The 27,962-nt window shown below is 46.0% G+C and overlaps 1 protein-coding gene across 1 annotated transcript in view; it reads right to left on the bottom strand.

Moving 5' to 3' along the window:
- Nucleotides 1-27,962, bottom strand: part of dnah2 (dynein, axonemal, heavy chain 2) — a gene marked incomplete at both ends in the record, with an annotated part of 182,899 nt that overhangs the window by 8,073 nt on the left and 146,864 nt on the right. Inside the window, 18 exon segments of the mRNA XM_079758404.1 lie at nt 292-406; nt 1,166-1,317; nt 2,045-2,279; nt 4,804-4,988; nt 6,818-7,009; nt 7,928-8,118; nt 10,359-10,542; nt 11,589-11,737; nt 12,634-12,820; nt 13,483-13,609; nt 15,036-15,235; nt 17,351-17,495; nt 17,984-18,117; nt 18,495-18,643; nt 19,064-19,214; nt 21,427-21,493; nt 22,036-22,184; nt 23,641-23,763. Of these exon segments, the coding sequence (XP_079614530.1) occupies nt 292-406; nt 1,166-1,317; nt 2,045-2,279; nt 4,804-4,988; nt 6,818-7,009; nt 7,928-8,118; nt 10,359-10,542; nt 11,589-11,737; nt 12,634-12,820; nt 13,483-13,609; nt 15,036-15,235; nt 17,351-17,495; nt 17,984-18,117; nt 18,495-18,643; nt 19,064-19,214; nt 21,427-21,493; nt 22,036-22,184; nt 23,641-23,763 (2,835 nt within the window).

The raw sequence follows: 27,962 nt of genomic DNA, 5'->3' as shown, positions 1-27,962 counted from the left end.
GAGACCGAGAGAGAGAGAGAGAGAGAGAGAGAGAGAGAGAGGGATAGAGAGGGAGAGAGAGAGAGAGAGAGAGAGAGAAAGAGAGCGAGAGAGAGAGAGAGGGAGAGAGAGAGAGAGAGAGAAAGAGAGAGAGAGAGAGAGAGAGAAAGAAAGAAAGAAAGAAAGAAAGAGAGTGAGAGAGAGAGAGAGAGAGAGAGAGAGAGAGAGAGAGAGAGCGAGAGAGAGCGAGAGCGAGAGCGAGAGAGAGAGAGAGAGAGAGAGAGAGGGAGAGCGAGAGAGAGAGAGAGAGACCTTCTCCCATAGTGGTGGGACGCGGGCGTCATGGATACAGTTGAAGGTCTCCTCCAGGTTGGATGACATCACCACCAGACCTTTGATGCCCTTCTCCAGCTCCACCAGGGAGGATCTGATCACACACACATACATCAAAATTAGACACACACTCACAAATTAGATACATATATACCCACCCACTCACACACAAAGATGCAAAAAAAGACATACATACATAAATTAGAACCACACACAAACTCAATTAGACACACACACACACACACACACACATCCACACACAAATTTGCACACAGATCCTAGCAGGCACAAATTATGTCTCTCTGTCACACTGTTGTACACCCACACTTAGCTTAATTGTGAGCCAGACACGGCATCACAAACAGTTTCTAATTAATACTGTTGCACATTCAACTCCCTTCATCCCCCACAGCCTCCCTCATCCCCTAATCTGGGACCTAGTAGTCTTGGGCCGGACACCCAGGCCCCAGTAGGGGTGGGGTTACACCTCGTTTCCCGCTTCGTTACAGAGATATTCTACCGAGTAAACCTCATTGGCGCAAGGGGATGGAGCATTCAGAAGGGGATTATAATAAGTGGATTTCCACAGTGGCTAGTCTACACAGTGGTGAATCGAAACCTTTACAGTCGCTCTTTTAACCAATGCTGGTCGACTATGTGTGCTGCCAATGACGCACTTACAGATCCCTGCCTCCAGCGATATGATTGGTCGAAAACAAATCCGAAGTGAAACTCTTTGTTCACAGAGATTTGAGCTCGTCTGCCATCAGACTTAACATACAAAAACCCAAAGTCTGAATTGTGAGACCACTCACTCCCCCGCCGACCCCACAGCACAGGCGTGGGGCCCTACCTGATGGTGTCCAGCAGGGCGTTGTATCTCTGGATCTCCTGCAGCAGCACCACGTTGAGGGGCGACGGGTCGTCCTGCAGCAGCGCCCGGGTCCCCTCGTAGTCGATGGCCTCGGGCAGCTTCTCCCGTATGTCGGCCGCCAGCTCCAGCACCTGGGGGGGGGGGGGGGGACAGGTGTGAGACCGCTGTTTGTTACCACCGGGAAAACCCCAGTGCTCGTGAGGTTAAGCGGTGGCGGATTCAGAGCAAGCACGCACGCACGCACACACACACACATGCTAACACACACGTACACACGTGCACACACACACACACACACACACACACACACACACACACACACACACACACACACACACACACACACACACACACACACACACACACACAGAAAGGCTGTTCCTAAATATTGGTTTTGGTGGTACAGTTTGCCAAACACTAGTGACACATGAGTGACAGAGGGGGGTTCTGCAGCTTGTAGAAGCGTCTTGACAGGCACCGGCACTGGCAAACACACTGCTGTTAACACAACGCAGGCTAACTCTTCACCGCTAACACGCTATTGCTAAAACACAGCCGCTCACACACCCGAGCTGACACATACAGCTGCTCACACACAACAGGCCGATTACACACTGAAGCTACCACACCACCATTAATACATGGCAGAGCTAAAACAGCGCCGCCAGTAGGTACTACACAGCATGAGTGACATAAGTAAATAAATAAGATTCAGGGATACATTAATAAATACATAAAACAAAACACATAAAAAACAACCCATTCCTATTTTTTCGAGATCTGTACAATGAGAGTGAAAGAAAAGCAATCTCTGACTGATCATACACGCAGCCCCCCACCACCCTCCTGAGTCCTGACCTTGTCCTCCTTGCTGGGCCCCGAGGCCCCCGCCGTGCTGCTGGGGACCTGCGGCTGCAGCGACAGCAGTGTGTCGAACAGCGTGCGCGTCTCGGCGATCTGGCTGGCGATGTCGGCGTTGGGGTGCTGGCCGAACACCTCGGGGTGCTCCGTGGCGGGCAGCTGGCCCACGTAGTCCCGGTAAGAGGCCTGGGGCCCGTCCCGGGGGATGTAGTAGGTGGGCAGGGACGAGAGCCTGCAGGGGTGAGGGGGTGGAGGGTCGGGGTTAAGAGCAGTGCAGGATAGTTCAGTGTGCTGTCGCTGAGTGTTCTCCCAGCCCAGAGGCTCTAGGTCTGATCTCCCAAGTCTGCAGTCTAATCTATAGGGAGCCTAGAGAAAGATGCCCATTTACATTTACATTTAGCCGCTTTCATCCAAAGCGACTTACAATATTTGTCAGAAGAAAGAGTACAGTAAGGATGTTCATAGAACAAAGTGCCAAGCACTAGCAATTTTTAGGTTGACCCCTTCCCAATACACAACAAAGCTAGCTAGGATGAGATGATACGCAACACTAAGTGCTATTTATAAGTGCAAGGACGTACAACATACAATAAGTGCCTATGTTAACTAATGTGCGTAAGCCCCTAACCCCTACAATATTGTAAGTCGGATACAACTTCCGAAGTCAACCCAGGGAGGGGGTTGTTGGGCAGGTAGGCGTTGTACTCATCCCCATCAAGTTGTAAGTGTAGTGCAATGTAGTGGCAGAGACATTGTTTGCTTTGTATTACATGGTTCACACTGCCATAAAGGGCTACCATGAGTGGTTTTGATTGGGTTTACCTGCTGTGAAATAAAGGAAGTAAAGAGTAGAGGAAGGTGGTTGCCCGTGCGCTAAGCCACGTCGTCAACGTGCCGTCTATTAATTTCAACCATGGGTCCTTCATATGCCAAACAACCTACCCTGGTTCTTTCAACCCACCTCCCTGTGTGTCTGCATTGTGCTGTCCTCAAAGGCACCAAAAGACCATCAGAAATACATAAAGGAAAAAGCAGGGCTTGTCAGAGTTCTAGTGCGGACAGAGCGACAGGTGAGATGTTTCTCTTTGTGGGCTATGTGCCCTGCTCATTGATTTTATTGTACCAGATGCTCCTTCGTGCTAAGGGAACATTTACTATACGCTCTAAGATCACCCTTCACCAGTCACACACAGACCAAATGAGCCGGCACAGATGGATTGTCTTAAAATGAGAACGAAATCCTTTCTGCTTCCATTGCTTGGAGCGACCGTGCCAGTTTCATTTTTTTGTATTTAATTATTATTTGTTTCTAAATAATTGATTGTGTGTTTTATTATTTTGGCAAAGTATATCTAGAGCTGCCCGCACCACTGAACACCTACATCCAGAACAGACACCATGGTAATAAAAGCAATAATCTACCAAAAACCTTCTCACATTCCAATTGAACTAATAAAGTTGCTGCATAACTGCATATTGTCCACTCAGTGAAACACTTACTAACAAAGTAGTTCACCTAATTTTAAATGTGCTGGAGCGGAGACGCATGCGATTGTATGCAGAGGTTTGCCCTTGGCATCCAACGACACACTAGTTAACCCCCCCAGGTGCCGCCTGGCCGCGGGCAAAACACTACAATCACTACAATGGCTGCCCTTTTCCTCACTTCTTACACTACATTATAATGTTCAGCCACCAGTGGGCATTAGGGGACCGTGAACAGAGCCTTAACTGACAGGGCACTCCTTTCTTCATGTCCCAGGTACACACAGACACACACACAAAGACATACACCTAGACTATAAAATCCACTCTCTGTCAGGGACCACTCAAGCCTTTCTGTGTTGAGTGAATGAAGCAGCCATTGGTGCCTGTGTGCAGTATTAGAGACCAGTGATAAAAAGGTAGGAAAATCTGGTGAAAAGCGGAATCTTAACTACACCAGTCAAAGTTAATCTGCGTGTTCGTATTCCCGGGTTTCGACGAATATATTTTTCATTTTACTTTCACGATTTGTTTATTTTCTTCCCTTCTTTCTCTTTGTACAATACAGAAACCGTCCACATGGTGGTGCTAGGGGCCCACCTAAAAGTACAAGAAATCTGAGTCGCCGAGGGAGTTGAGACCAAAACCTGCCAGAGCTGCAGTGCGCTCCCCCCCCGCCCCCCAACGCACACACACACAAACACACACACACACACACATACACACACACACACACACACACACACCGTCAAGAATAGGTAGGCATAGTCAGGCCGTCTGTATGCGTTTAGAGAACACAATGTGTGTGAAGGTTGGAGTTTGCATCACATTTCCCAATCTCCCCCCACACATTCTCCCTGGATGTTAAAAAAGACATTGCTATTGTGTGAAATTCATCAGTATTGTGTGAAATTGTGGATTCACAGCTTGACCTCTAGAATATGTGATATTTTTTTATTTTCCTAATTGTGTCAAAGTAGGCTATATTTGTGTTCAAGACAAACAAATGTAATTGCCAGGCATGGGCAAAAATATTGCTACGTAGAGGATTCAGAATGGAAATGTTGGTGTGTCTGTGTGGGTTTATGGGCGCATGTGTATGTGTTTGTGTATGCGTGTGTGTGTACCGGTTGGGGGTGTGTTTGTGTGGATGAATGTAATGCATGTCTACTAAGTATGTATGTATGTATGTGTATGTATGTATGTATGCATGCATGTCTACACACAGGCCATCCAGGGTATACAGGTATACATCTACTCCCGGGTCCTACTTGAAGAAGGGCTTGCTGAGCGCGGCGTCGCAGAACAGCTCGTTGATGTAGGTGGCCAGCAGCCGGCGGTCCCAGTCGTCGGTCACGTGGCCGCCGTAGTTGACGCCTGCGATCAGGTAGCGCAGGGCGTCCCAGGGGACCTCCTCGTACTCATCCAGGTACAGGCTCAGCAGGTTCTCACTCACCTGGGGGAGTGGGGCGGGGAGGGGGAGGATAAAGGGGAGGTTTTTGAGTTGGGAGGGGGGGGAGATTGAGGGGGAAGATTGGAGGTGTGTGGGGAGGGAGGATAGGAGAGCATGGGGTGAGGATGGGAGAGGTTGGGAGAGGAGGGGGGAGGATGGGATGGGAGGGGGATAAAAGGGTTGGGAGATAGGGAGGGTTGTTATCAGGGTCCAAAACAAACACTGGCCATCAGCCCATGGAGATCTAATTGAAAGGTCAAAATCTTTATCAGGGTTACATATCAAACCGTTTATTTTTTTTTATTTTTTCTTTTAAGTTTCTGAAGCGACTCACACACCCTCGACCCTGTGGGTGAGTATCTGTGTCCACTCAAAGAACAGTATGGGTCCAAGTGGAGAGGCTGGTGTTGACGTGACATTTAAGAAAGGCTTTTGAGTAAGTGGTGGAAAAAATAACCAAAACTAAACTGAAAACAAGAAGGAACGGCGGAGAGGGCAGAAATCACACTTAGTGGAACCCCTGCGGTTACAGAGCCACTGGGAGCGTTGTGTGTTCAATGTGTGTGTGGGTGTGTTTAAAAGCAAGGATTTGTAATTCTGCATAGCAGTGTGTTGTTCTTGTTGAGTGGCGTTTACATACATGGGTATGCATATGTGTGTATGTGTGTCTATGTGCAGTATGTGTAAACATGTGTGCATTTGTGGAGCTGTGTGTGATTCTGTGTGCGTCTTTCTAAAGACATGGAGTTGTGTTGAGCTTGCAGCAGGTCCCGGGAGCAGCGCCGGTGTCTCAGTGTGTTCAGCTTGCCAGGCCCTCTAAGCTGATTTCACAGGCTGTTGTGCAGGTTAATCACAGCGCGGGTGTCTGGCTTGGACTCTCTTTATCCAGAGTCTTGTCTTAGCGGAGCGGAGGTGGAGGGCAGGGCCCTCAGGGCAAACAGCCGATCCTGCATTACCTCCGAGCTCATTATAAATATCTCTAGAGAGGAGCCTTTGCCATCCCATGCTAGATGCTTGAACTACTTTAACTTTTAGCTTCACTGACACAGACACAGTAATCTATTACAAGTGTTAAATACCGTCTTTCTCCCATTACTTTGTTGCTGTGCACTGTCTTCGATAATAGACTAACGCAAATAATAACTGGTCGTGCAGAACTTGTGCAGTGTACTACATTTTTGTAGTACTCCAAATATTGATTGGATGCTATTGAGTGTTCTCAGGCTCACTCGTAAGACGATGTGAGGATCTGCCAAACGACTAAATGTAAATGTCAATGTGTGTCTTGAATGGCATGAATGGGCAAATCCAAATCCTTGATAGCTTCAGCCAAAGTCATTACTACTTGATTAATTTGACCCCAAATATCATTTCAAACATAATCTAGACGAAGTTGGCGCCATGCTGGTTTCCCTCATTCCTCACTGGGACAACCGAAGGCCCTTAATCAGATGAAGAGGATGGAGAGGAGAGAGGAGAGAGGAGGAGGGCGTGAGGGGGGTGAGAACCAGCCACTTCAACTGCTCCTCCTGTCTACGATGTCCGGTCCCCAATTGGAGCATTCACACTAGCGCTAGCACCATCGTGCTCCACGCAGAGAGACTAATACCCATGCTCCAGGATATCATCTTATACATCCATGCGCTAGTCAAGTGCACGGCTTTGCACCTTCTAATGCGCATGTAAATGCTGGGGACCGGGGAAATAAAAAGAAAAAATTTCGCCTGCTAGCGTTTCCGCTTGCGAGCCCATTTTTGTCGAGTTCTTATTATACATAAACTGACGTGAAGCTCCGGGTTAGGCCAATGTGGCCGCTGTGGATAAGCACGGACCTCGAAGTCGGAGTCGTTGAAGCCGTAGACGATGTTCCAGCCCAGCTGCAGGAACTTGTTCCTCTCCAGCAGCAGGCTGTGGAAGAAGCAGAGGGAGAAGAGGAGTCGGCGGTAGGGCACCGGCCGGGAGCAGCGGGCGAAGCGGGCCTCCGACACCAGCTGGTACAGACGCTTCATGTTGGCTTTTATTCCCTGGAGAGACGGAGAGGCGGGGGGTGGAGAAGGTAAATGGATACAGAGCGATGAGAGAGGAGTGAGAGCAAAATACAGCAGGAGAGAAGGGGATCGAGTCGAGGTGGGAAGAGAGAGAGAAAGAAAGAGGGGGACCAAGAGAAAGGAATGGTGACAGAAAGATGAAGAGAGAAATAGGAAAGAGAAGCAGAGAGAGAAACAGGGAGAAAGTTGAGAATGATGAGCGAGACAGACAGAGTGATGTAGAGAGAGGGGGTGAGACAGAGGTGGGAGGAATGGAGAGAGAGAGAGAGTTATAGAGAGAGAGAGAGATCAGGTATACATGGTAATAAAGAAGAGATTAAGGTCAGGCAGTATTTGCGTGCACCTGCCTGTGATGTTTGGAGGATGAGCAAGGAAAGAGCAGATCAGTGTAAACAGAGCATTGGAATGGTTTGTGTGTGTGTGTGTGTGTGTGTGTGTGTGTGTGTGTGTGTGTGTGTATGGGAACAGCCAAGCATGCACTCACACTGCATGGGTGTGGTTTATATATCTGGGTGCATGTCCAAATACATATGTGACATGTGTGTATGTGCGGTGCGTGTGTTTATATGTGTGGGCGTGTATATCTGCACGCGTGTATCTGTGTGTGTGTGTGTGTATGCATCGTGTTAGAAGTGTGTGCGTTTATTTCTGTGTGTTTGTGTACGCATCAGGCATTGATTGCTTCGTATGAGTGTTAATATCGTGTAAGGAGTTCTGTGTGTGTGCCTGTGTTTACATACGTAGGGATCCAAGTGAAGTGGGAACATCTGTGTGTACGTGTGTGCACATCTTTGGTGTGCTTGTGTGTACATGAGCAGGGATCCAATTGAAGTGGGTACATCTGTGTGTAGTGTGTGCACATCTGTGTGTACTTATGTGCACATCTGCATGCACCTTGGGAGGCTCGGTGGTCATCTTGATGGCGGCCTGCAGGATGGCGATGGGGAAGTCTGGGTGAGGGGAGGAGCTGAGCCACAGCCTGAAGTCAGGGTGGCTGGGCTCCACCTGTAGCTGCTCCACCAGCTTGTCCAGCTCGGGCATCCAGGATAGGGACAGGTGGCAGTTGGCCAGGAACACCCAGTGGCCTGGGGGCAGGGGAGGAGGGACTTAGTGAAGACCTCAGACTACAAAACAGCATTATAGTAGACAGTGACACGCTGAGGTAACCTTTAGCAAGAATTACTTTGCACTATATATGCAGACCGTTTTTTCGTGTTTTTTTTTACCACTGAGTACCTGTATATTATAGATTATGTTTAAATCTTTATTCTGTATTTTATTTTTGGGACTAATTTTATTATTCAATTATTATAAATACAAAAAATATATATAAATCTTGTATTTGCAATATTTCTCTAGTTTTCCATCTTCTTACTTACTTTATCACTACACTGTGCAGGTGTTTCTAATAACCCTTAATCAGCCAACATTAGGGTAACAACCGCAATCAGTGAACTCATTGGAATCACACATGGCACCAAAGCATCGGTCAATAGACCGATGAATAGGTCAATTATTTCACAATGAATGGAAATATAAAGACAAAGAAATGAAACAGTACATGATACCAAGTAGCTGGCCTGGGGTACCTCGTGGACCTACACGAAGTAGCAAGCCACTGTGCAGGAAAATGTTTATGTGTTGCTTGGCAACAGCCCAGTCGCTGTTTGTGTTGTCGCTTATTACTGCTAACTAATAACTGGGGCTTGTAGAACGGTTGTATAAAAGCAATATCACCCTCTGGGTCTTACTGCTATAATGAACATCAGCACTCCCTCTTATGTGATATTGATTAATTTGAGTATCCATCCTGTGGAAGACAGTACAGAGTTATCAAGTGCAGCAATATCTTCTTGTGTCCTCATCTCAATCAATATGCTTAGTTGCTTCGACTGATTTTATTTTAAAGGAATTAAGTTATACTGTGGCTGTATGATGCAATTGCGATGGTTTCGCTTGGTGTCATTCAATTATATTCTCCCTGACCATTTCGTAGAGGGTTTAAGTGTCAAAATAGAATATTGGGTTCTAAAAATATCTACTTGTTTGGGTTTCATCAAGTTTATATGTTCAAATATAGACCTGACAATTTTGGTTTGCATTACCTTCCACTAATACCTACGTTGGTGTCCACATTGATTATTTCCCTTGCACAACAATCTAGGATGTATCCTCGCAGGATCTTCATTTTGGTATCAAGATTACATATTACAGCCCTTGCAGTTGTGGAGATAAACTACATTTATTTTGGCTATGGTCTTTTCAGAAGTGTCTATAGTGTCTATAGTGATGAGGGAGAGAGAGTAAGGGAGATGATATGGTCGTGTGATAGAGATAGACTGCTCCTTGACTACAACTAGTGGGAGAGACCAGGGAGGGTTGAACAGATAAACACAACGTGGTCTCCGGCTCTCATATACATTCTCCACTCGGTACACATCACACCCTACAGACTACCAGGGAACGGAAACATGCTCAATGACCATTAGTCACAGCGTCTCTCCCTGTGGAGCCCCTCATCAGCCTCTCCTACAGCTCAATTAGCTTGACGTAAAATAGCGTTTTGTGTGTTGGCTTGGCCGCCTGCTCGTGCGAGAAACCCTGCAGACAATGTGCATGTAGCGACCCAGGGTTGATGGTTTTGTATTTTTAGAGGAATTAATATCAGGGTTTCGGTCAACGCCCTATCGACCTGTAGATCTAATGCCCTCATGTCTCATCTGGGACTAATAAAGTACATCTCATTATTATTTATCAGACTTACTTAGCGGTTGTATGACAAGCAAGAAGAGAAGGAGAGAGAGAGTGTGGGAAAAGGAGAGAGGAGGAGCACATTGGTAAAATAAAAAGGTGAACATTAATCAAAGACAAGAAAATATAAATTGACATTTCCCCGGCAAGCAAAGTAATTGTGTGATGTATAACAGTGACATTTACCTGTTTACCGGGTAAGGGGGGACTACGGAAAAGCATGGGTCTCATCTGCTGTAATGAACTACTGCAAATCCGGTGGATGAGCGAGTGGCAGAGAGAGAGGATAGAAGATAGATAGAGAGAGATAGAGAGGGTAGAAGAGAGAGAGAGCGAGAGAGAGAGAGAGCGAGAGAGAGAGCGAGAGAGAGAGAGAGAGAGAGAGAGAGAGAGAGAAAGCAAGGCTCATCTAAATACAGTGGATCAATCAAATATTCATCCTGCCACATCCTCCTCAGAGAGCACCGTGCTCCAAATCAGAGGGTTCTGGGAGATACAACAAGACCGTATCCTAGCAACGGAGGAGGAGAGTGGAGTAGGCGCCGGAGGATGGAGGAGAGGGGGGTTACGGTACCTTGCTTGATCCCCTCCTGGATCATACGCCTGGCGTTGGGCGCCTGGCCCTGGCCCAGGGAGAGTGCGTGGAAGCGGCTGCCCATGTCCGACGCCTCAGCCAGCTGGGTGAGGGCCCCCGTGGGGTCGACGCCGGGGGACAGCACGAAGATCAGGGGGTTCCTGGGGGTGGAGTCCTCCATCACCTGGGATAGAGGGTGGTGGTGGAGGGTTTGGTGGGGATGGAAGTGGTAGGGACGATGGGGGTGTTGGTAGCGGTTGTGGTGTAGTGGTATGAATGTTGGTGGTAGAGGTGGTGTTGGTCGTGATCGAGGTGGTGTTGACGATAGTGGTGATGGTGGTGGTTATGATGATGACGATAAGGGTGGTGATGATGATGGTTATGACGAATGGGTTATGGTGGTGGTAATGTTGCGGATGATGATTTTGGTGGAGTACACAGAAGGGAAGAAATATGAAATTAAAAAGGGGATGAGGAAAAAAACAAGTGGGCATGACAACACTTGACACACATCTGAGGGGAGAGGGGAGAGAGAAGGGGACTTCTGGAGCCATCTGCCGTCAGACGGAACCAGAGCTCCTAGGATTCATGGTAACAACACACAAAAAAAGACTGAAACTTAAACAAGACGTGTTGTATGTTGTATGTTGCTGCGGCTCTTTTGTCAAAGACACACACACACAGACACACACACAAAGACAATGAAGAGACGGAGAGACGCTCGGCCTGGCAGCCAATTTTAGTAGTCAGAGTCAATCAAAGAGAGGCTTATGGTTTGAGTGTGTGGGCGAGAGACCTCCCGCTGACAGGAAGCCTGGGAGAGAGAGACGGAGCGAGAGAGAGATAAAGATGGAAAATAGTGAGAGGAAGAGCTGGATAGCGAGGGACACAGATTGATGAAGATATAGAGGAGAGAGAGGGAAAGAGAGGATGTTGGCGAGCAAGATAAAGAACAATTAGGGAAGGATAAAGGGAAAGAGAAAGAGGATGCATAGAAAAAAGAGACGGGAGAGATGAAAAGATAGAGAAAAAATAAATAGGCAGGGAGAACGAGAGCGCGGGACACAGAACAGAGAGGTAGAGATGAGAGAAAAGAGAGAGGGAGAGATAAGAGAGGGAGAGGGAGGCAGAGAGGGCGAGATGGAGGAATATAGAGGGATAGAGAACATGGACGTAATGAGAAAGATAAAGATGCAGGGGCCTTAACAACCAAAGCCTCGGTGCACTCACAGCCTTCATATCGAGGGCCGGAGGCTCCACGAAGCGGGAGCCCAGGTTGTTGACGATGAATGAGGTGACGCAGAAGGAGATGCGGTCCTGACGCAGGGACCGTACCACCAACATCCGCTGGAGCTCCTTCAGAGTGCCATCCCACTCACCTACAGGGCGGAGGGAGAGGGGAGAGGAGGTAGAGGGAGGGAGGGGGATAGAGAGAGAGAGGGGAAGGGAGACAGGGAGGTAGGATGAGATGGATAGAGAAAGAAAGAGGGAAAGAGTGACACAGAGAGAAACAAATTCAGCAAGGCCAAAAACAAGTTTTTCTTCCATTCCTAAATTCAGGGATGGTAAAAAGTACAGTTGTGAATGACAGGGCCGACATCATTACACTGACTAGGATACACACAGCGGGCTGTTTCAGGAGCAGAGAGAGGCGAGAGAGAGAGAGAGAGAGAGAGAGAGAGAGAGAGAGAGAGAGAGAGAGAGAGAGAGAGGAGAGGAGAGGAGAGGAGAGGAGAGGGAGAGAGAAGGAGCCCCCTGGCAGCAGCAGGAGAAATCCTCCTGTGATCATATTCATATTGAGCTTGAACTTTGTCTAATCTAATCCCCACTGTTGGAATAAAGCAGAGGAGCTGAGCGGCAGATATCCTGCCTCACGCACACATGCACACACGCACACACACAGACTATATATACATACACATCCATATATATATATGTCAGGAAGAGACATATTAATCATCGATGTGGATGGTATATACACTCTCACACACAGACACGCACACACACAGTGGGTGAATTGTTTCTTAATCAAAGATCCCATTGTTCTTCACTGTCACACTCAAGTTAACACTGGGAAGTTAATTAATGCAGAGGCAGGGGTATGCACGCACACACACACCCACAAACACAAAGCACTTTCTGTTATAGTCTCAGCTATTGTTCAGACTGCCACACATATTATTAAACAAAAGACAAGAAAAGAAAAGCAACATGACCCCAAACAAGGGCATTCCAGGTGTGTGAGCAAAACAAAGAGCGTTCCGGGTGTGTGTACCGGGGAGGGGTGCACTCTCAGGCTGGGCGCTGGTGAACCACAGGTTCCAGTCCCGGGATTGCTGCTCGAAGGAGGCCATGATGCCACGGAAGCTGGGAAGGCGGTCAAGCTCCGTGATGTTGTCCCAGTTAGAGTCACTCAGCCAGCTACTGCACGGATTATCCATCTGACCCTCCTTGTCCAGCACCTACCCAAACAAACACACACAGTGGGACGGACACATGCACACACACACACACACACACACACACACACACACACACACACACACACACACACACACACACACAGAAATCAATCTCCAAAATCTGGCCTCCAGTTCACATATGAAGTTGTGAAGACCTCCGTCGTCGCTATCTGTTAAGTGTTGGCATACTTTGATATGATTATAAAAATGTTGAGGAACAAAGAGGGGATTGTGTAACTGTTATAGGTGTGTCAGCAACAAATAGGTTGTTTTGCTACAATGCTAATTTGTTTTTCACAAAGGGATGCCTCGTGGGATATTCTGACAGTTTCAGGTCTTAAGGAAATTCAAAGGATGTCTCTTCAGAGTTTCCAAAAGTGAAAATGAAATGAAATCAAGGTGCGTATGTGTCTATTCATGTGTGTATGTGTATGTGTCTGTGGGGGTTTGTAATGCACGAATCTTTGTGTGTGTGTGTGTGTGTGTGTGTGTGTGTATGTGTCTGAGGGTGTGTGTCCAAAAGGGAATATGAAATTAAATGAAGCTGTGTGTGTGTTTAGTTATTTAGTTAGTGTGTCTATTCATGTGTTTGAGTGTTTTTTTTGGTTTAGTGTGTGTGTGTATATGATAATATGTGCATATCTCTGTGTGTGTCCTCTCACCAGCCCCCCTCGTAGGAAGAAGCTGTACTCGTCCATGTTGAGGGCCCCGGTCACTTCCAGGATCTTGGTGCACATCTGGAAGCTGAACAGCAGCTTGTGAACCTCAAACAGTCCCCTGCACGTGTACCTGGAACACACACACACAAACACACACACACGGACGCACGCACGCACGCACGCACGCGCACGCACACACACACACACACACACACACACACACACACACACACACACACACACACACACACACACACACATATATAAACACAGACATTCCTCTGTGCCCCAGATTTCCATTGTTCACTCTAGACAATGAGAAGCATAGACCCACACCTGATCCCTTTTCACAGAGCTGCCATAGCTTGGCCAACCCAGGTGTAGCCATGAACTTAAGTTGTAGTTTTTAAACTTATGCGTGTCGAAGCACCAGCAATGGTCAACGTGTTCTCTGATATCCATCTATCTTTGTCCTACAATAACACTTCTGTGAAAAGGGTCTATTCTATCATTGATTACTTTCTAATCTATAGTAACTGCTGTGTAAACACACCTTGTAAGAATCTGTACCGAGTATGAAATTAGACATGGTTAGGGTCAGCTTTGATTATTTGGATTAGGTCAGGTCGGGCCAACCTATGCATAGCATAGGATGTGGTTAGGGCTAGCTGAGGGGTAAAAAATGAATGTAAGGTTAGTGTTAGGCGTTGGAGTTAGATTGGGGTTTGAGTAAGGCGGTCAAACTGCCCCAACTGTATACGACGTAGACATGGTTTGGGTCAGGGACAGGTATAGGTTATATCAAATCGGCTTAGGCCACCCCACCTGTACATGACGTAGCTATGGTGAGGTTCAGGGACAGGTATAGGTTATATCAAGTCAGGTTTAGGCCACCACACCTGTACATGACGTAGCTATGGTGAGGGTCAGGGTAAGGTTATTGTTAAATGTTAACGGCAAATGTTAAGTCATGTAGGCGTGTTGAGGATTAGGAAGAGATTAGGCTAGGGAAAGGGTTAGATGAGTTTAGGTTCAGGAACATATACGGCATAGGTGTGGTTAGGGCTAGAGTTAGGAGGCTACGTCCCTACCAGTACACAGAGTAGGTGTGGTTAGGGCTAGAGTTAGGAGGCTACGTCCCTACCAGTACACAGAGTAGGTGTGGTTAGGGCTAGAGTTAGGAGGCTACGTCCCTACCAGTACACAGAGTAGGTGTGGTTAGGGCTAGAGTTAGGAGGCTACGTCCCTACCAGTACACGGAGTAGGTGTGGTTAGGGCTAGAGTTAGGAGGCTACGTCCCTACTAGTACACAGAGTAGGTGTGGTTAGAGCTAGAGTTATGAGGCAACACTCCAACATATGTACGTAGGTGTGGTTAGGGCTAGAGTTATGAAGCAACACTCCAACCTACATACGTAGGTGTGGTTAGGGCTAGAGTTATGAGGCAACACTCCAACATATGTACGTAGGTGTGGTTAGGGCTAGAGTTATGAAGCAACACTCCAACCTACATACGTAGGTGTGGTTAGGGCTAGAGTTATGACGCTGCGCCCCCACCTGTACACGGCGTAGGTGTGGTAGTCGTTGAGGTGGGAGATCCTCTCCTCCAGCTTGTGGCTGCGGGGGCTCTTCTCCATGCTGAGGTTGAACAGGTCTATGTAGGCGTCCAGAGAGAACTGGTACATGGGGTCGATGCAGCCCATGTCGTTCAGCACGAAGAAAAGGATGGAGGCGCGCAGCGCACACGGACGGTAGCCCTACGGGGACAAACAGAAAGGGGACGGAGAGTAACACAAATATCTTTATCCTCATGGCATGATTGCCTGTCAGGTTTTGGCCAAATAGTGATATCTAACCTAACCCTACTCTCCTGATGCTGCTGATTCACTGTGCCTCATGGGCTATATCCTAGTCAATCATAGTGCTTTCTACCTTCCATAATCACTCTCTGCCAAAGTGCCTTGGGCAATTATGCTATGAGGCTATCAATATTGGACTATGGCTATGCTACAATGAAATGCTAAGGAGGTGTACACATAAAGATCTTTCACTCATGGTTTTATTTACTATTAATCATTTAGATGATACTTTTATCCAAAGTAACTTCCACTGAATTCAGATACATGTCAATAAGGAGTAGGTAGAGCTACGGCATCTTGCTCTAGACTGCATACGTAGTGTGTGTACCCTGGGAATCGAACCCACAACCTTTGGCTGGGAATCTGACCACGATACCACAACCACACATTTCTTTCAGAGGTTGAATAAGGTTCATGTACAAAACAAAATCCAACAGAATGCAGTAATTGGCAGCCACTCAACACTAGAGATCGTGAGATCCAGCCGTGTCGGACATCTTGTCTGTTCAGTGACACCCCTGCTATGCGTCACCTTTCTGCAAAGGGTATTATTATATATTTCAATGTGCCCTACATCACCCGGCAAAGAGAACAGCTCCCTCTCTGATCAGCGGTTGCAAGAGTCAAAGCGGTTCTAAAAAACTCTCTGTGTAAGAGGGTCTGGATCTCTGGTGTTGTGCCCCCCCGCCCCACCCCCCAGTTTGATGGATGGGCCAGATGAACTCTATTTTAGCCTATCAATTTTTAATTCTCCCACCTCGCCGCACCTCGCTCCCTTGCCAACTATTATCCCACTCTATTTTGTTCCATTGCTCCATCCTATGCACTCTCTCTTCCTCTTCCCTCTCCGTGTCTCTTTGTCTCTGTCTCTCGCCCTCCCCCTTTCCCTCTCTCACCTTTCCGTTCTCATCCATTCCGCTGACAGCCTCCCACCGCCCCAGTCTGTCTCTCCCCTCCCCAGCCTCAACCTCTCTCGGCCCGGGTCAAAACTTTTTATTTCCCAGACTGCCCCAGACTTTCCCTGCCCGTCAGCCCTTTCTGCGTCTGCTAAGCTTAATAAAACCTGGTAGAACATACCTGCTTTCCTCCATCTTGTCCCTAAGATACCGAACGCCTTCCGCACCCGGCCCTTATTAAGGCCCACTATTTGCGCTGCACCGAATGTGACATTTGACTTCAGGGGTGTTTGGTGCACGGTGATGTAATCCCGGGTAACCACGGGTAACCGAGAGACTTCTTTCTCTTTGTCGACTTGCAGAACCGTTTACGCAACCCTGTTCTAATCTTCCCAGAACCGTCTTTGAACAATCGGCCCCCCTGTGACGTACTGCGCTAAAAGGACACTATCGCTTTATTGCACGTTGTGGTGTGAGTGAGTCAAAAAGGCACATCATGGGGTTAACATAGCGTCTCTCGATTAGTAAAGCAATGCCATTGTGTTGAGCTGTGGATAACTGGGCATTTTGAACGATCTAAAAACTAAACAAAAACTGTAAAAGTAAAATGTATAAAAAGTCCTATTTACTTTTGTTTCTCCAAACTATATGTGTCTGTCTTTGTCCTATCTGACCAAATTCCCATCCAGATCCCCCTTTCTCTCTCTACTATGTACAGACCTCCCTCTATCGATATTTCTCTACAGACCTCTCGCTGCTCTCCAGCTGTTCTGAGACCTTGGTGGCCTCTCTCTCTCTCTCTCTCTCTTCTCTCTCTCTCTCTCTCTTTCTCTCTCTCATTCTCTCTCTCTCTCCCTCTTGTGTGTGCAGTCCTCTCTCTACCATATCTGTCTCTACAGTGTTCAGGCCCCCCTCTCTCTCTCTGTGGACCTCTCTCTCTCCCTCTAGTGTGTGCAGACCTCTCTCTACCATATATACAGTGTCCAGGCCCCTCTCTCTCTCTCGCTCTCTGGACCTCTCTCTCGCTCCCTCTAGTGTGTCCAGACCTCTCACTAGCATATCTGTCTCTACAGTGACCTAGCCCCTCTCTCTCTAGCACACGCGGAGCTCTCTCTACCTCTCTGGCGGTGTCAATCTTGATCTCGGTCTGCTCACTGCTCTCCAGCTGCTCTGTCACCCGGGTGGCCGTCACCTTAGACGTCTGCAAAGTGTTCACCAGCTGGACGTCATCCAGGAGAGAGCCTGTTGCCTCGTTCAGGAGCCTGGAGGGTCAGAACACACACACATAGGACCACATGGACAAAGATAAACACATACTCTCACACACACACACACAGGCAAGAAGACAAACATGACACACACAAGACACACACACACACACAAACACACACACACACACAGCTAAGACGACAAACATGAAACACACACATAAGATACACACAAACACAAACACACAGGCAAGAAGACAAACATGACACACACACACACACGCACGCATACACACACACATACACACACGTATGACAATCACACAAACAAAAACATGAACGCAAAACCAAAAATGAATGTAGAAGTCACGTTCATGACCGTAGAAGTCACGTTCATGACCGTAGAAGTCACATTCATGAACGTAGAAGTCACGTTCATGACCGTAGACACCACATGTATGGCTCACCAATGGATCAACATCCACCAGTGAGCTCCCCTCTCCCTGCAGGCTAAGTGGTAGTGTTTACGTGGGGGTTCCTACCTGAGGATCTCATCCTCCAGCTCTTGCAGTGTCCTCTTGCCAGAGGCGATGTTGAGGACCAGGGAGTCCTTTTGCTCCTCCAGGTCTGGACGCTCCTTACGGACCACGATGCCCAGCAGCTGGGCCTCCAGACCCTGTATACACACACACACACACACACACACACACACACACACACACACACACACACACACACATTATCACATAAGGTACACACAGGTAGAAATGCAGGGAAACAACCAAATCCCGACATACTTACAAACGCATGCACGCACGCACACGCGCAAGCAGGAACAGACGCATGCAAGAATTGCAAACACGCAAATTATCGCACAAGGTAATATCCACAATAACAAACTCACAAATGTATAAAAAAGGTAATAAAAGGTACAAATCGTTAGAAACAGAAACACCCAGGAACCAAAACATGCAACCATGTGCAAAGACATACGAGAACACACAATGATTAAGCCAACGTAGAACCCCCCTTCACACACACACACACACAGACCTGCTCCTTGACTGCAAAGTTGACGATGGTGGTCTTGGTGGAGATCTCAGGAGGGTAGTGGGGGTTAGACAGCTTGGTGGTGATGTAGAAGCTGAAGTCAGGGCTGTACTCCACCTCCTTGTCCCCCAGCTTCAACAGCATCCTCCCTCCTGGAGGGACACACAAATAATATTAATAATTGATTGAATTTATATGGCGCTTTTCTAGACACTCAAAAATGCATCACATACATGCCATTAATAACGCCTTTTCATATCATGTACGTAAGTGCATCAGTAATTAGTGTGCATGGTGTGTGTTATTTATATGTGTGTGTGTTATGTATTTGTGTGTGTGTGTGTGTGATCGTTATGTATATGTGTATGTGATGTGTGTGTGCGTGTGTGTGTTTGAATGTTATGTATTTGTATGTATATGTGTGTGTGTGTGTGTGTTATGTATGTGTGTGTGTCAGTGTATGAGTCTGTTTCTGTGTTTGTATGTTTGTGTGCGCATGTGTGTGTGTGTGTGTGTTATGTATATGTGTGTGTGTTTGCTCTGTTTATCTATATGTGTGTGGTTGTACTGACCAACGTGTGTGAGGGACTTGTTGAGGATGGGGGCCAGCGCGGGGTCCAGCTCCTCCTGGACGTTCTGCAGCAGCACAGGGGCTCCAGACTGGACCGCTCCCTCCAGGACCCGCAGGAAGTCAGGCATCTGGAGGTCTATCACCTTCAGACCCTACACACACACATTTACATAACACACACTCATAAATAGATGCACACATAGACGCACGGATACATCAACACATAAACACACACACACACACACACGGAGACACACACAGAGACACAATTAAACACAGACACATGTTTTCACAGACACATATAGACATACACACACCGAAACACATATACAAATTGCCGCACACATAGAAACATATATATACAGGCACATAGACACACACAAAAAGAACACAAAAAGAAACACATATACAGAGACAGACATATAGTCAGACGTATACACACGCACATATAGACCAATGCCCACATATAGACACACATATATACAACATAAGTTCACCACAAAAAAGTTGAGGGAGTCATAAAACGGCCTATTACTAAATAGCTTGCGAAGAGAGAGCGGAGGGGAAGAAAAGGAGAGCGAGCCAAAGTGAGCACAAGAATGAACTTGATGAAATCAGAGGGAAAGAGCCCCAGATTGGGAGCAGAGCATGAGCACTATTAGCCCCCGCCAACGGCCCCGTCACATGCCATCAGATACACACCAAGGCCCCAATCTGGCCACTGGCGACCGGCCTTCAATGTCAGGCCGAGAGAGAGAGAGAGAGAGAGAGAGAGAGAGAGAGAGAGAGAGACAGAAAGAGACAGACAGAAAGAGAGACAGAGAGACAAAAAGAGAGAGGCAGAGAGAGAGATAGAAAGAGAGAGACAGAGAGAGACATAGAGAGAGACAGAAAGAGGTTGAGGAAGGATAGAGGATACTGGGAGGGCCATGCTGACCCCTCTCTCCCCAGCCTCCCCTTCTATCCCCTGGGTCTGCGGCTGGCAGTTCAGCCCCCAGGTCTTTTAATCACGTCCTAACGTTTCCCCCAGCCTCCCCTTCTATCCCTTGGGTTCCTGGGTGGCAGTAGTGATCAGCCCCCTGGTCTCTGCTGCGGCCTCTCAGACATAAAGGGACCACGTCCATAAGTCAGAAAACCACAGGAGGAGCCATACAGTGGAACAAATGAATGGACAAAAAGTACAGGACAAAGCTGGTTGGCTAGAAAAACACCTGAAACTTATCAGTAGAACAAAGAGGTGTTAGATGTATAGATGAAATATATATATATATGTGTGTGTATAGACACATGCATTTTAGCATGGCTCCAGTGGTGATGTGGGCTTATGTACAAATATTATCACAGTTGGAGGTGGAGGAAAAAGCAATGAAAATAATTGGTTTGGGTTTTTTTATGTGTCAAAAGATCACACAAGGACAGCCCATACTGATGGCTTCCTGTTCCACTCTGACAACATTTCCTAGACTTCTTAGAGGTATGTGCCCTGCCTCCCTCCTCCTCTTCCTTCTCCTCCTCCTCCTTCTCCCCCTCCTCCTCCTCCTTCTCCCCCTCCTCCTCCTCCTTCTCCCCCTCCTCCTCTTCCTTCTCCCCCTCCTCCTCTTCCTTCTCCCCCTCCTCCTCCTCCTTCTCCCCCTCCTCCTCTTCCTTCTCCCCCTCCTCCTCTTCCTTCTCCCCCTCCTCCTCTTCCTTCTCCCCCTCCTCCTCCTCCTTCTCCCCCTCCTCCTCTTCCTTCTCCCCCTCCTCCTCTTCCTTCTCCCCCTCCTCCTTCTCCCCCTCCTCCTCTTCCTTCTCCCCCTCCTCCTTCTCCCCCTCCTCCTCCTCCCCCTCCTACTCCTCCTACTCCTTCTCCTCCTCCACCTCCTTTCACTCTCTCCAAGAAACGATGAAAGCGTGATCGCGAAAAGCGAGTAATAATATATAAAAAATAATGAAAACAAAACCAGAAACAAAGCCAAACAGAAACAGGAGTGGTAATGGCGTGCGGAAAACAAACGACAGATGATGCGTTTGCAATCAATAACGCGGAGGCAGGTGAGATGCAAAGCCCACCGGAGGACTGTGATCAGGTGATAGCGCGCCTCCAAACAAACAAATAACAACAACAAGGCTGAGGCCAAATGAAAAGAAATAACAATGAGTTGTAGCTGGTTTATCTTAATGATGAGGGAGAGAGGGGAAAAAAGGGTGGAGATGATGAGAAGAAAAGAAGGGAAATAAGAAATCATAAAAAAAAGGTTCATAAACACAGCAAAATAAATTACAATGGGTAATGGCTTTCATCTGCTGTTTTCAAGAGAGACAAACACCTGAATGTGTGAAAAGAAAATACATGTTGTTGATTAAGGAGGTGCTTCTCCGCCTTACCCTGCCCCTCTCCATGTGTTTGATCCACTTCAGGGCCTGGCCTTGTGGGTCCACCATTAGTGGCCATCTTGTGTCATGAGGAAACAGACAAGACGATCAGACGCACAGGAGTACTCGTGGTAGTGGGCTCAGGATCAACGTGGATAACAATATTTACGTCTACGATTAGTCATTTGACATAGGCTTCTATACAAAATGTCTTACATCGGACGCTCAGGAGAATCCAAAGCATACAATCTAGACTGGAGTCACTACAAAACAACTCTTTGGAGAATAACGACTCGACAGAGTGCATAGTAACTATTGGAATCCCAAAGAAAGGATTAGCAGAATTAAACTCACTTCACTATTCAACCCGACAACAACAGCAAGAAACAACAAAGTGCCCCAGTCAGTTTATCAGATGCATATCTTACATGGAGTCTGCTATTATGATGTGGCTGCATTGTCATTTGGCTTTGGTTGTTTTTGTGTGGTTGAGATGTGTGTGCACATTTGCTTCTTTGTTTGTGGATATGTTTGTGTGATGAGATGTGTCACACATGTGTATGTGTGATGTGCCTGTGTGTGCAATGTGTGTGGGCGGCTTGTGATTTTGTGTGTACGGACCGGTTGCCGCGGGTGACGATGACTCCGTTCTCAGTGGAGAAGGCGTCGGAGGGCAGGCCCTGGATGTTCCAGTCCCGCACCACGGTGGGCCTGGACAGGAAGCCGGCGAAACTGAAGCCCGGGGAGCATGGCACCTGCAGCTCACGCACCTAGGAGAGGGAAAGAGGGGGAGGGAGGGGGAGAGAAGAAGTGGGGAGGGGACAAAGGGAAAAAATAATGAGAGAGAGAGGGGAGAGGGGAGGGAGGAAAAGAGAACGAGGGAGAGATGGCAAGAGTGAGCGAGAGAGAGAGAGAGAGAGAGAGAGAGAGAGAGAGAGAGAGAGAGAGAGAGAGGGGTGGATTTAGATTTGGTTTGTTAAATTTTACAATTATATTTACCCTTTTAAGTTTCTAACAAAGCAGTTATTATTCCATTTCCTCTTCAAAATTGTAGACGAAATGCGTTGGATGTTTGGTTCACATGGGTGAAGACTCGTTCTACCAGGCTTCGAAATGTTTTAAACAGAAATCCCCATATACTCCGGTAGTAGTCTAACATGCAGGAAATGCAGATCAAACCCGTATTACGAGGGGTCAAGCAATATATCGTCCCCCTTGTGCAATAAAGACTCGCTTGCTTCAGGTTGCTCAATCGGAATGGAACTGATACCAATGCTATCAAAATATGTTGATAGAAATTACATATTTATTGTCTTATTAAACAAAATGAAATCAGGATCTTCGGATAATGCTCAATGGAATTGCAATTCAAATAACCTCATCAAGCCTTAATCCCGAATGAGCCACCTCCGCGAGGGTCTGCAACGTGCCAGAGCACCACGATATTGTTTGACCCTTCATTATATGGGTTTTATCTGCGTTTCAAGCATATTAGACTACTACCAGGGAGAATGTGGATTTTCTATTTCAAGTATTCGGACGCCAGTCATGTAGTAGCCTAGTGGAACGAGGCCACATTCATGTGAATAAAACATTCCTTAACAATTGTTATTATGTCGATTAATATTGGCTATTGGTAAAACAGCCCTACCTGAACATTAAGAATGATAAATGTCAGACTACAATGAAGCTCATTAATTCAACATTGAGCTATTTTATTGTCATAGAGGGCAGAAATGTGGATCCATACACTACTTTCTGAGAACTAAAGGGAGACAAAACAATGTGATGCGAGTAAGAATAATGTTGAGTCTACAGTTGATTGCTGAATTGTACAAGGATTACACAGCCGAGTGAATAGTGGCAAACAATAGAAAGATCAGCAATGGTTTGGTCTGGTCTGACTTTGGTTATTATTAATTGGGAGCTTGGGAGCTGCAAAAGGAGCTTGGGCTGGGTGATATCGTCAAAGATAAATGTCCTGATATTTTATATTTTCCTGTCATTTTGACGACGTCCATAAATGCCGATATTTTCTAGCCATCATGAAAAATGAATTTTGACGTATGAAGTTACTTAGATGAGCTAACCTAATATACTGCTATTTCCTAAATAAAAGCCGCCAACAAACATCTTAGCCCACAATATGTATATATGGAAAAGAGACAACTTTAAACAATGAATAACAATAAAAACAGGACATAATAAAGAATGTGTGTGTGTCACCTCCTTCATCCAAAGGGCCACTAGCTGGTCTCTGTAGTTGGACAGGAAGGGGCCCAGGTAGGACAGACAGGAAGCCGCTAACAAGCAGTCTCCCACCAGGTAGCCCATGTTCTCCTCCAGACCCTGAACATGCACACACACACACACACACACACACACACACACACACACACACGTGCTGAAACCTCACATATACACAGGGTACTATGCATCTTTGGGTATGACAAACACTGGGTGTGTGTGAGTGTATATGTATACAATATTATAGTACTCTCACAGAACAATACTCTCTCACGCTATCATACTCTCCCTCTCACACTACCATGCTCTCGCTCACAAACACTCACTCTCATACACACAATCATTCAATTAAATAGCAATAAAGCTTCACTGGCATGACATTTCAATGAAAGAAACATGTTAACAAATTGTGTATTAACAAATAAGAGACAATAGAGGAAACAATAAGATATCTATACCATTGATAATTTCCATAAATATACTTATTATATACAGGATTCCATAAAAAGTATTGTGCCCTTTAATCAACAATTTGATAACCAGACCATTGTTACCAAAAAAACATGGTAACAATGAACACCAGTAAATGAGAAGAGCAAAGGTAGTGTGTGAGAGAGAAGTTTGATAGTGTGTGTGTCACGACAAGTTTAAGCAGGGCAGCAAGAACAAAAGGGATCAAAATAGAGAAGAGATTTTGGGAAGGGTAACAAAAAGGCTTTAATAAAGAAAACTTAAAAATATCAGTTCCAAAAACTGACAAACAACTAGAAAACAACAACGACAGAGGGGACATGACTAATACAACAAACCCACAAGGGAACAAAGGAAGTGAAGTCGTATCAATGGGGAGAGACTTATCAGAGCATGGCAGGTGCAGGTAGGAAGATTGACAAAGAGTATGTAGGGGGATGAAGGGAGTGCAGGATCTGTGAAGTGAGGGGAAAAGTCTGAGGACATCTGGTGGACAGGTGGAGAATGGAAATGAAATGACAAAAATAACTGAGTCAGACGATGACACTGTGAGAGAGCATGACAGTGTGTGAGAAGGAGTAGGAACATGTGAGAGATAGAGAGTCTGATAGCGTGTGTGTGAGAAGGTATGATTGAAACAGAAGGCAGAATGATTGAACAGGATGTTCAATTCTACATTTCTGATTGGTTTGCATTTCCCGCCTGTTCCCACCCCTTCAGAATGTTGTTTATCTGAAGCACCTGAGGAGAAACGGCGGATAGGGAAAACATGACTCAAGCCAATGAAATACTTAGAGGTAATGTGCGTAGAATTTTGTAGCCTCTAGCGGAACAGACATTGTACATTTGTATATAATCTCATGACAATAACAATCATTCTGTTGTCGTTGCCTTAAAATTAGCCATTCATATCTACATAGGGAACAGACAAACGCCTCTGAGAAGGCATTCTAAAATAAATGTGTTTTGGGCTGAGGGTTGTAGGAAGGAGGGGTGCATGTCATCCCCATGGCTATGACCCATTTGAGAAATAAGAACGTTACAATAATCGAAGCCATGTTGAATATGAAATGCACACATTGACGTTACACTAGGTATATAGAAGCTTAACCCTCTCACAGACAAGGACATCAACCGCTTTGTGGACGGAGCTCCACACATCCACACACACCATGGCGTTATATACAAGTGTCCCAGAAGCTTCACCCTCTCGGAGAAGACAGAGCTCCACACATCCAAACACACCGTGGCATTTAACTATAAGTGTATCTCTCTCTCGGACGTGCCTCATCTGGGGACAAATATGCTACGTCCTTTCACCAAAACATCCTGTGTATATAAAGGATTAAATTATAATGGAGTTTAACTTTTTGAATCAAGTGTAAAATAGTGTAGGAAATGCAAGTTTGCGGAGGAGGGAGATTATTTCCCTGCTTGAAAACTTAAATCAGGCTAGGCTAGCTAGTTGCTGCTAGGCTATACAGTGCAAGTAAACATTTGCTTAAAGTGCCGACTGCTAACGAGATTAATTATCACATCACAGGTGCACGGCATTAGATGTGCGCGGCACTAGAGTTGTGGGGAACACATTACTGGGGGAATTCCACATCCTCCATGTTGGAATGTCTTTGCAGCAGGGCTTGCCCTTTGAAGCAGTGCTGAAAGCGTCCCGATTTGACCAGGAGGAATGAACAAATCCCTGGATCGGTCCACAGGTGGAACGTGGACATAGGACTAAATCCTGTGATCACCTTAACAGACTAGTATCACACAGAGAATAAAGGTGGGTGAAATTGACAAGTGGTGGGCTTTGAAAGACGACAGTTGTCTGTTTGAGAGCGGAGTCTAGTTGCAGGCTGGGGTCGTATCCCCGGTTCAAGCACCTGCGCTTCCTGAATGCCAAGAGGAGAGACCAAGTCTATAATTTGGTCTGGCAGCTGGCTGACCGTTTGAGCACAAGATGCAGCAAGAGCAGAGATGCAGAGGTCTACTAAACCAGATCAAAACACAATTAGAAGAGGCTGAAACATCTGCAAAAATGAGGTTTGACAAAGAGGAGGAAACTGCCATGCTGCTTGGGGAGCACGCAGATTGAGACTACCAAGCTGAGAATAGCAGGAAAACAAGAGATGAAAAATAGCACCATTAAAAGTCAAATGTAATTGTTAAAAACCTGAAGTGTTTTTAAAACTTTTGGCCAATTCCAGCCAATTGAAAGTCTGCATAAATGCACATTTTTGTATGGCACAGGATGGTTGCTCAGCTGAATAACACAAGCTCAAGTATGCTGTTGAGTTTGAAGTGGTGAAAAGGAAACACGGCATGTAGGAATAATGGCTTGTATGGTATGGCATCATTATCTTGTTTCATTCAGAGTAACTTAATCTCAAGATGCAGTGCCTGTGCAGGAAACAGTGCAGGAGCTTGCCTCACAATTTGACGCCAACCAAAGGTGCAAGGACTTCTGTGATGAATGGGGCTATACGTTGCTTCAAGCGCTTATCCTACAGTAAAAAATATCAGATGTCCATCAAATTTTCAAATGATATGGCTGACATTGAAAGGGCTGTGGAATGGGGAATCGCAACAGATACCAACTTTTTTTTTTGGATACCAACTTTCTCTGAATGAGTGAAGCTTATATTTTGTTATTGATCTGGGAAACAACCCGAAAATAGAATATCTCAAAAACATGGATACATTAAAGAATGCATAAACACTTCCTAATTCCCCTTATCTTTGATCTGCCGTGAAATCATGTTCAGAGACAAGTTAATGTATTAAAGTTTTAGTCATGTTATTACATTCTAATTGAATTGCCGCAAATATCATAACTTAAATGAGTCAACTACCCAAACAGCTGTAGATAATGTTATGTGGGGTAGTTTGCAGTTATGTCAGAGAGGTTATGGGGATACAAACAATTTTATATGTTTAGTTAATACTGCTGAACGCAAAAAAGGTAAGACAGTTTTTATTTTTGTAAAGAAGTGAAACGCTTTCATCAGATTTGAAAGACATGTCTGGGGTACTTTGGTTGAAAATGAAGGGTCATTTGAATAACAGCTGACATGGTGTCCTCCCATTGGGATCTCATTAGGATATGACTTTATAACCAACATTCCAAACCCAGCAAAACAGCATATGGTTTGCTCCTTGAATGCTAAACATTCAAGTAGGGATTCATCTTTTGAAAGATGTGCTTTACGGTCTTTTTTTTTTTACAAATCTCCTCTCCGACCAGCCAGAAAAATGCACTTACGCCCTCAGCGACATGATTGGTTCACCCAGATTTGAGCTTTCTGCCATCAAACATTAGATATTAATATACAATCTGATTTGCAGGTGATCTTGTGCCTTTTAGGCTCAAAATAGAATTGCTTGAGACTGATTGGGGGTGTCGGTTAAATATGCAAGATAAAGGGCATACATATAAAATAATACATTTTGGTGGATAAGTGGATAATTATATAGAAATATAGCTGCCCCATTTGCATATTTAGCTTAGCAAAATAAAATAGTAAAGGTTGAGGTGGTTAACAAGTTCAACAGCATAAGTGGAAACAATACATTCTGTTTACCTTTTTGGTCAATGCAGGGCCAATCTAAGTAACAAATCATTTTCAATAAACGGTTGTGTTTTGTACTGTTTTGTTGTGCTAGGTCTCAGAGAGCACATCCCATCAGGAGTTCTTGCATGAAACATAACCAATGCAGGGTTACCTGGCTAATGCAGGTGGATATGGCCTTACAAAGAACCAGGGACCTTCTAGTTCAGGATATCATAATGTTTCAGGTTGTTCACATATTTTATTTTGTCTTCTAAATTA

This window comes from Pollachius pollachius (genome assembly GCF_949987615.1).
Source record: "Pollachius pollachius genome assembly, chromosome: 20".
Lineage (NCBI taxonomy): Eukaryota > Metazoa > Chordata > Actinopteri > Gadiformes > Gadidae > Pollachius > Pollachius pollachius.
The sequence above is the reverse complement of the archived record's forward strand: the minus strand, read 5'-3'. Positions and strand labels throughout refer to the sequence as shown.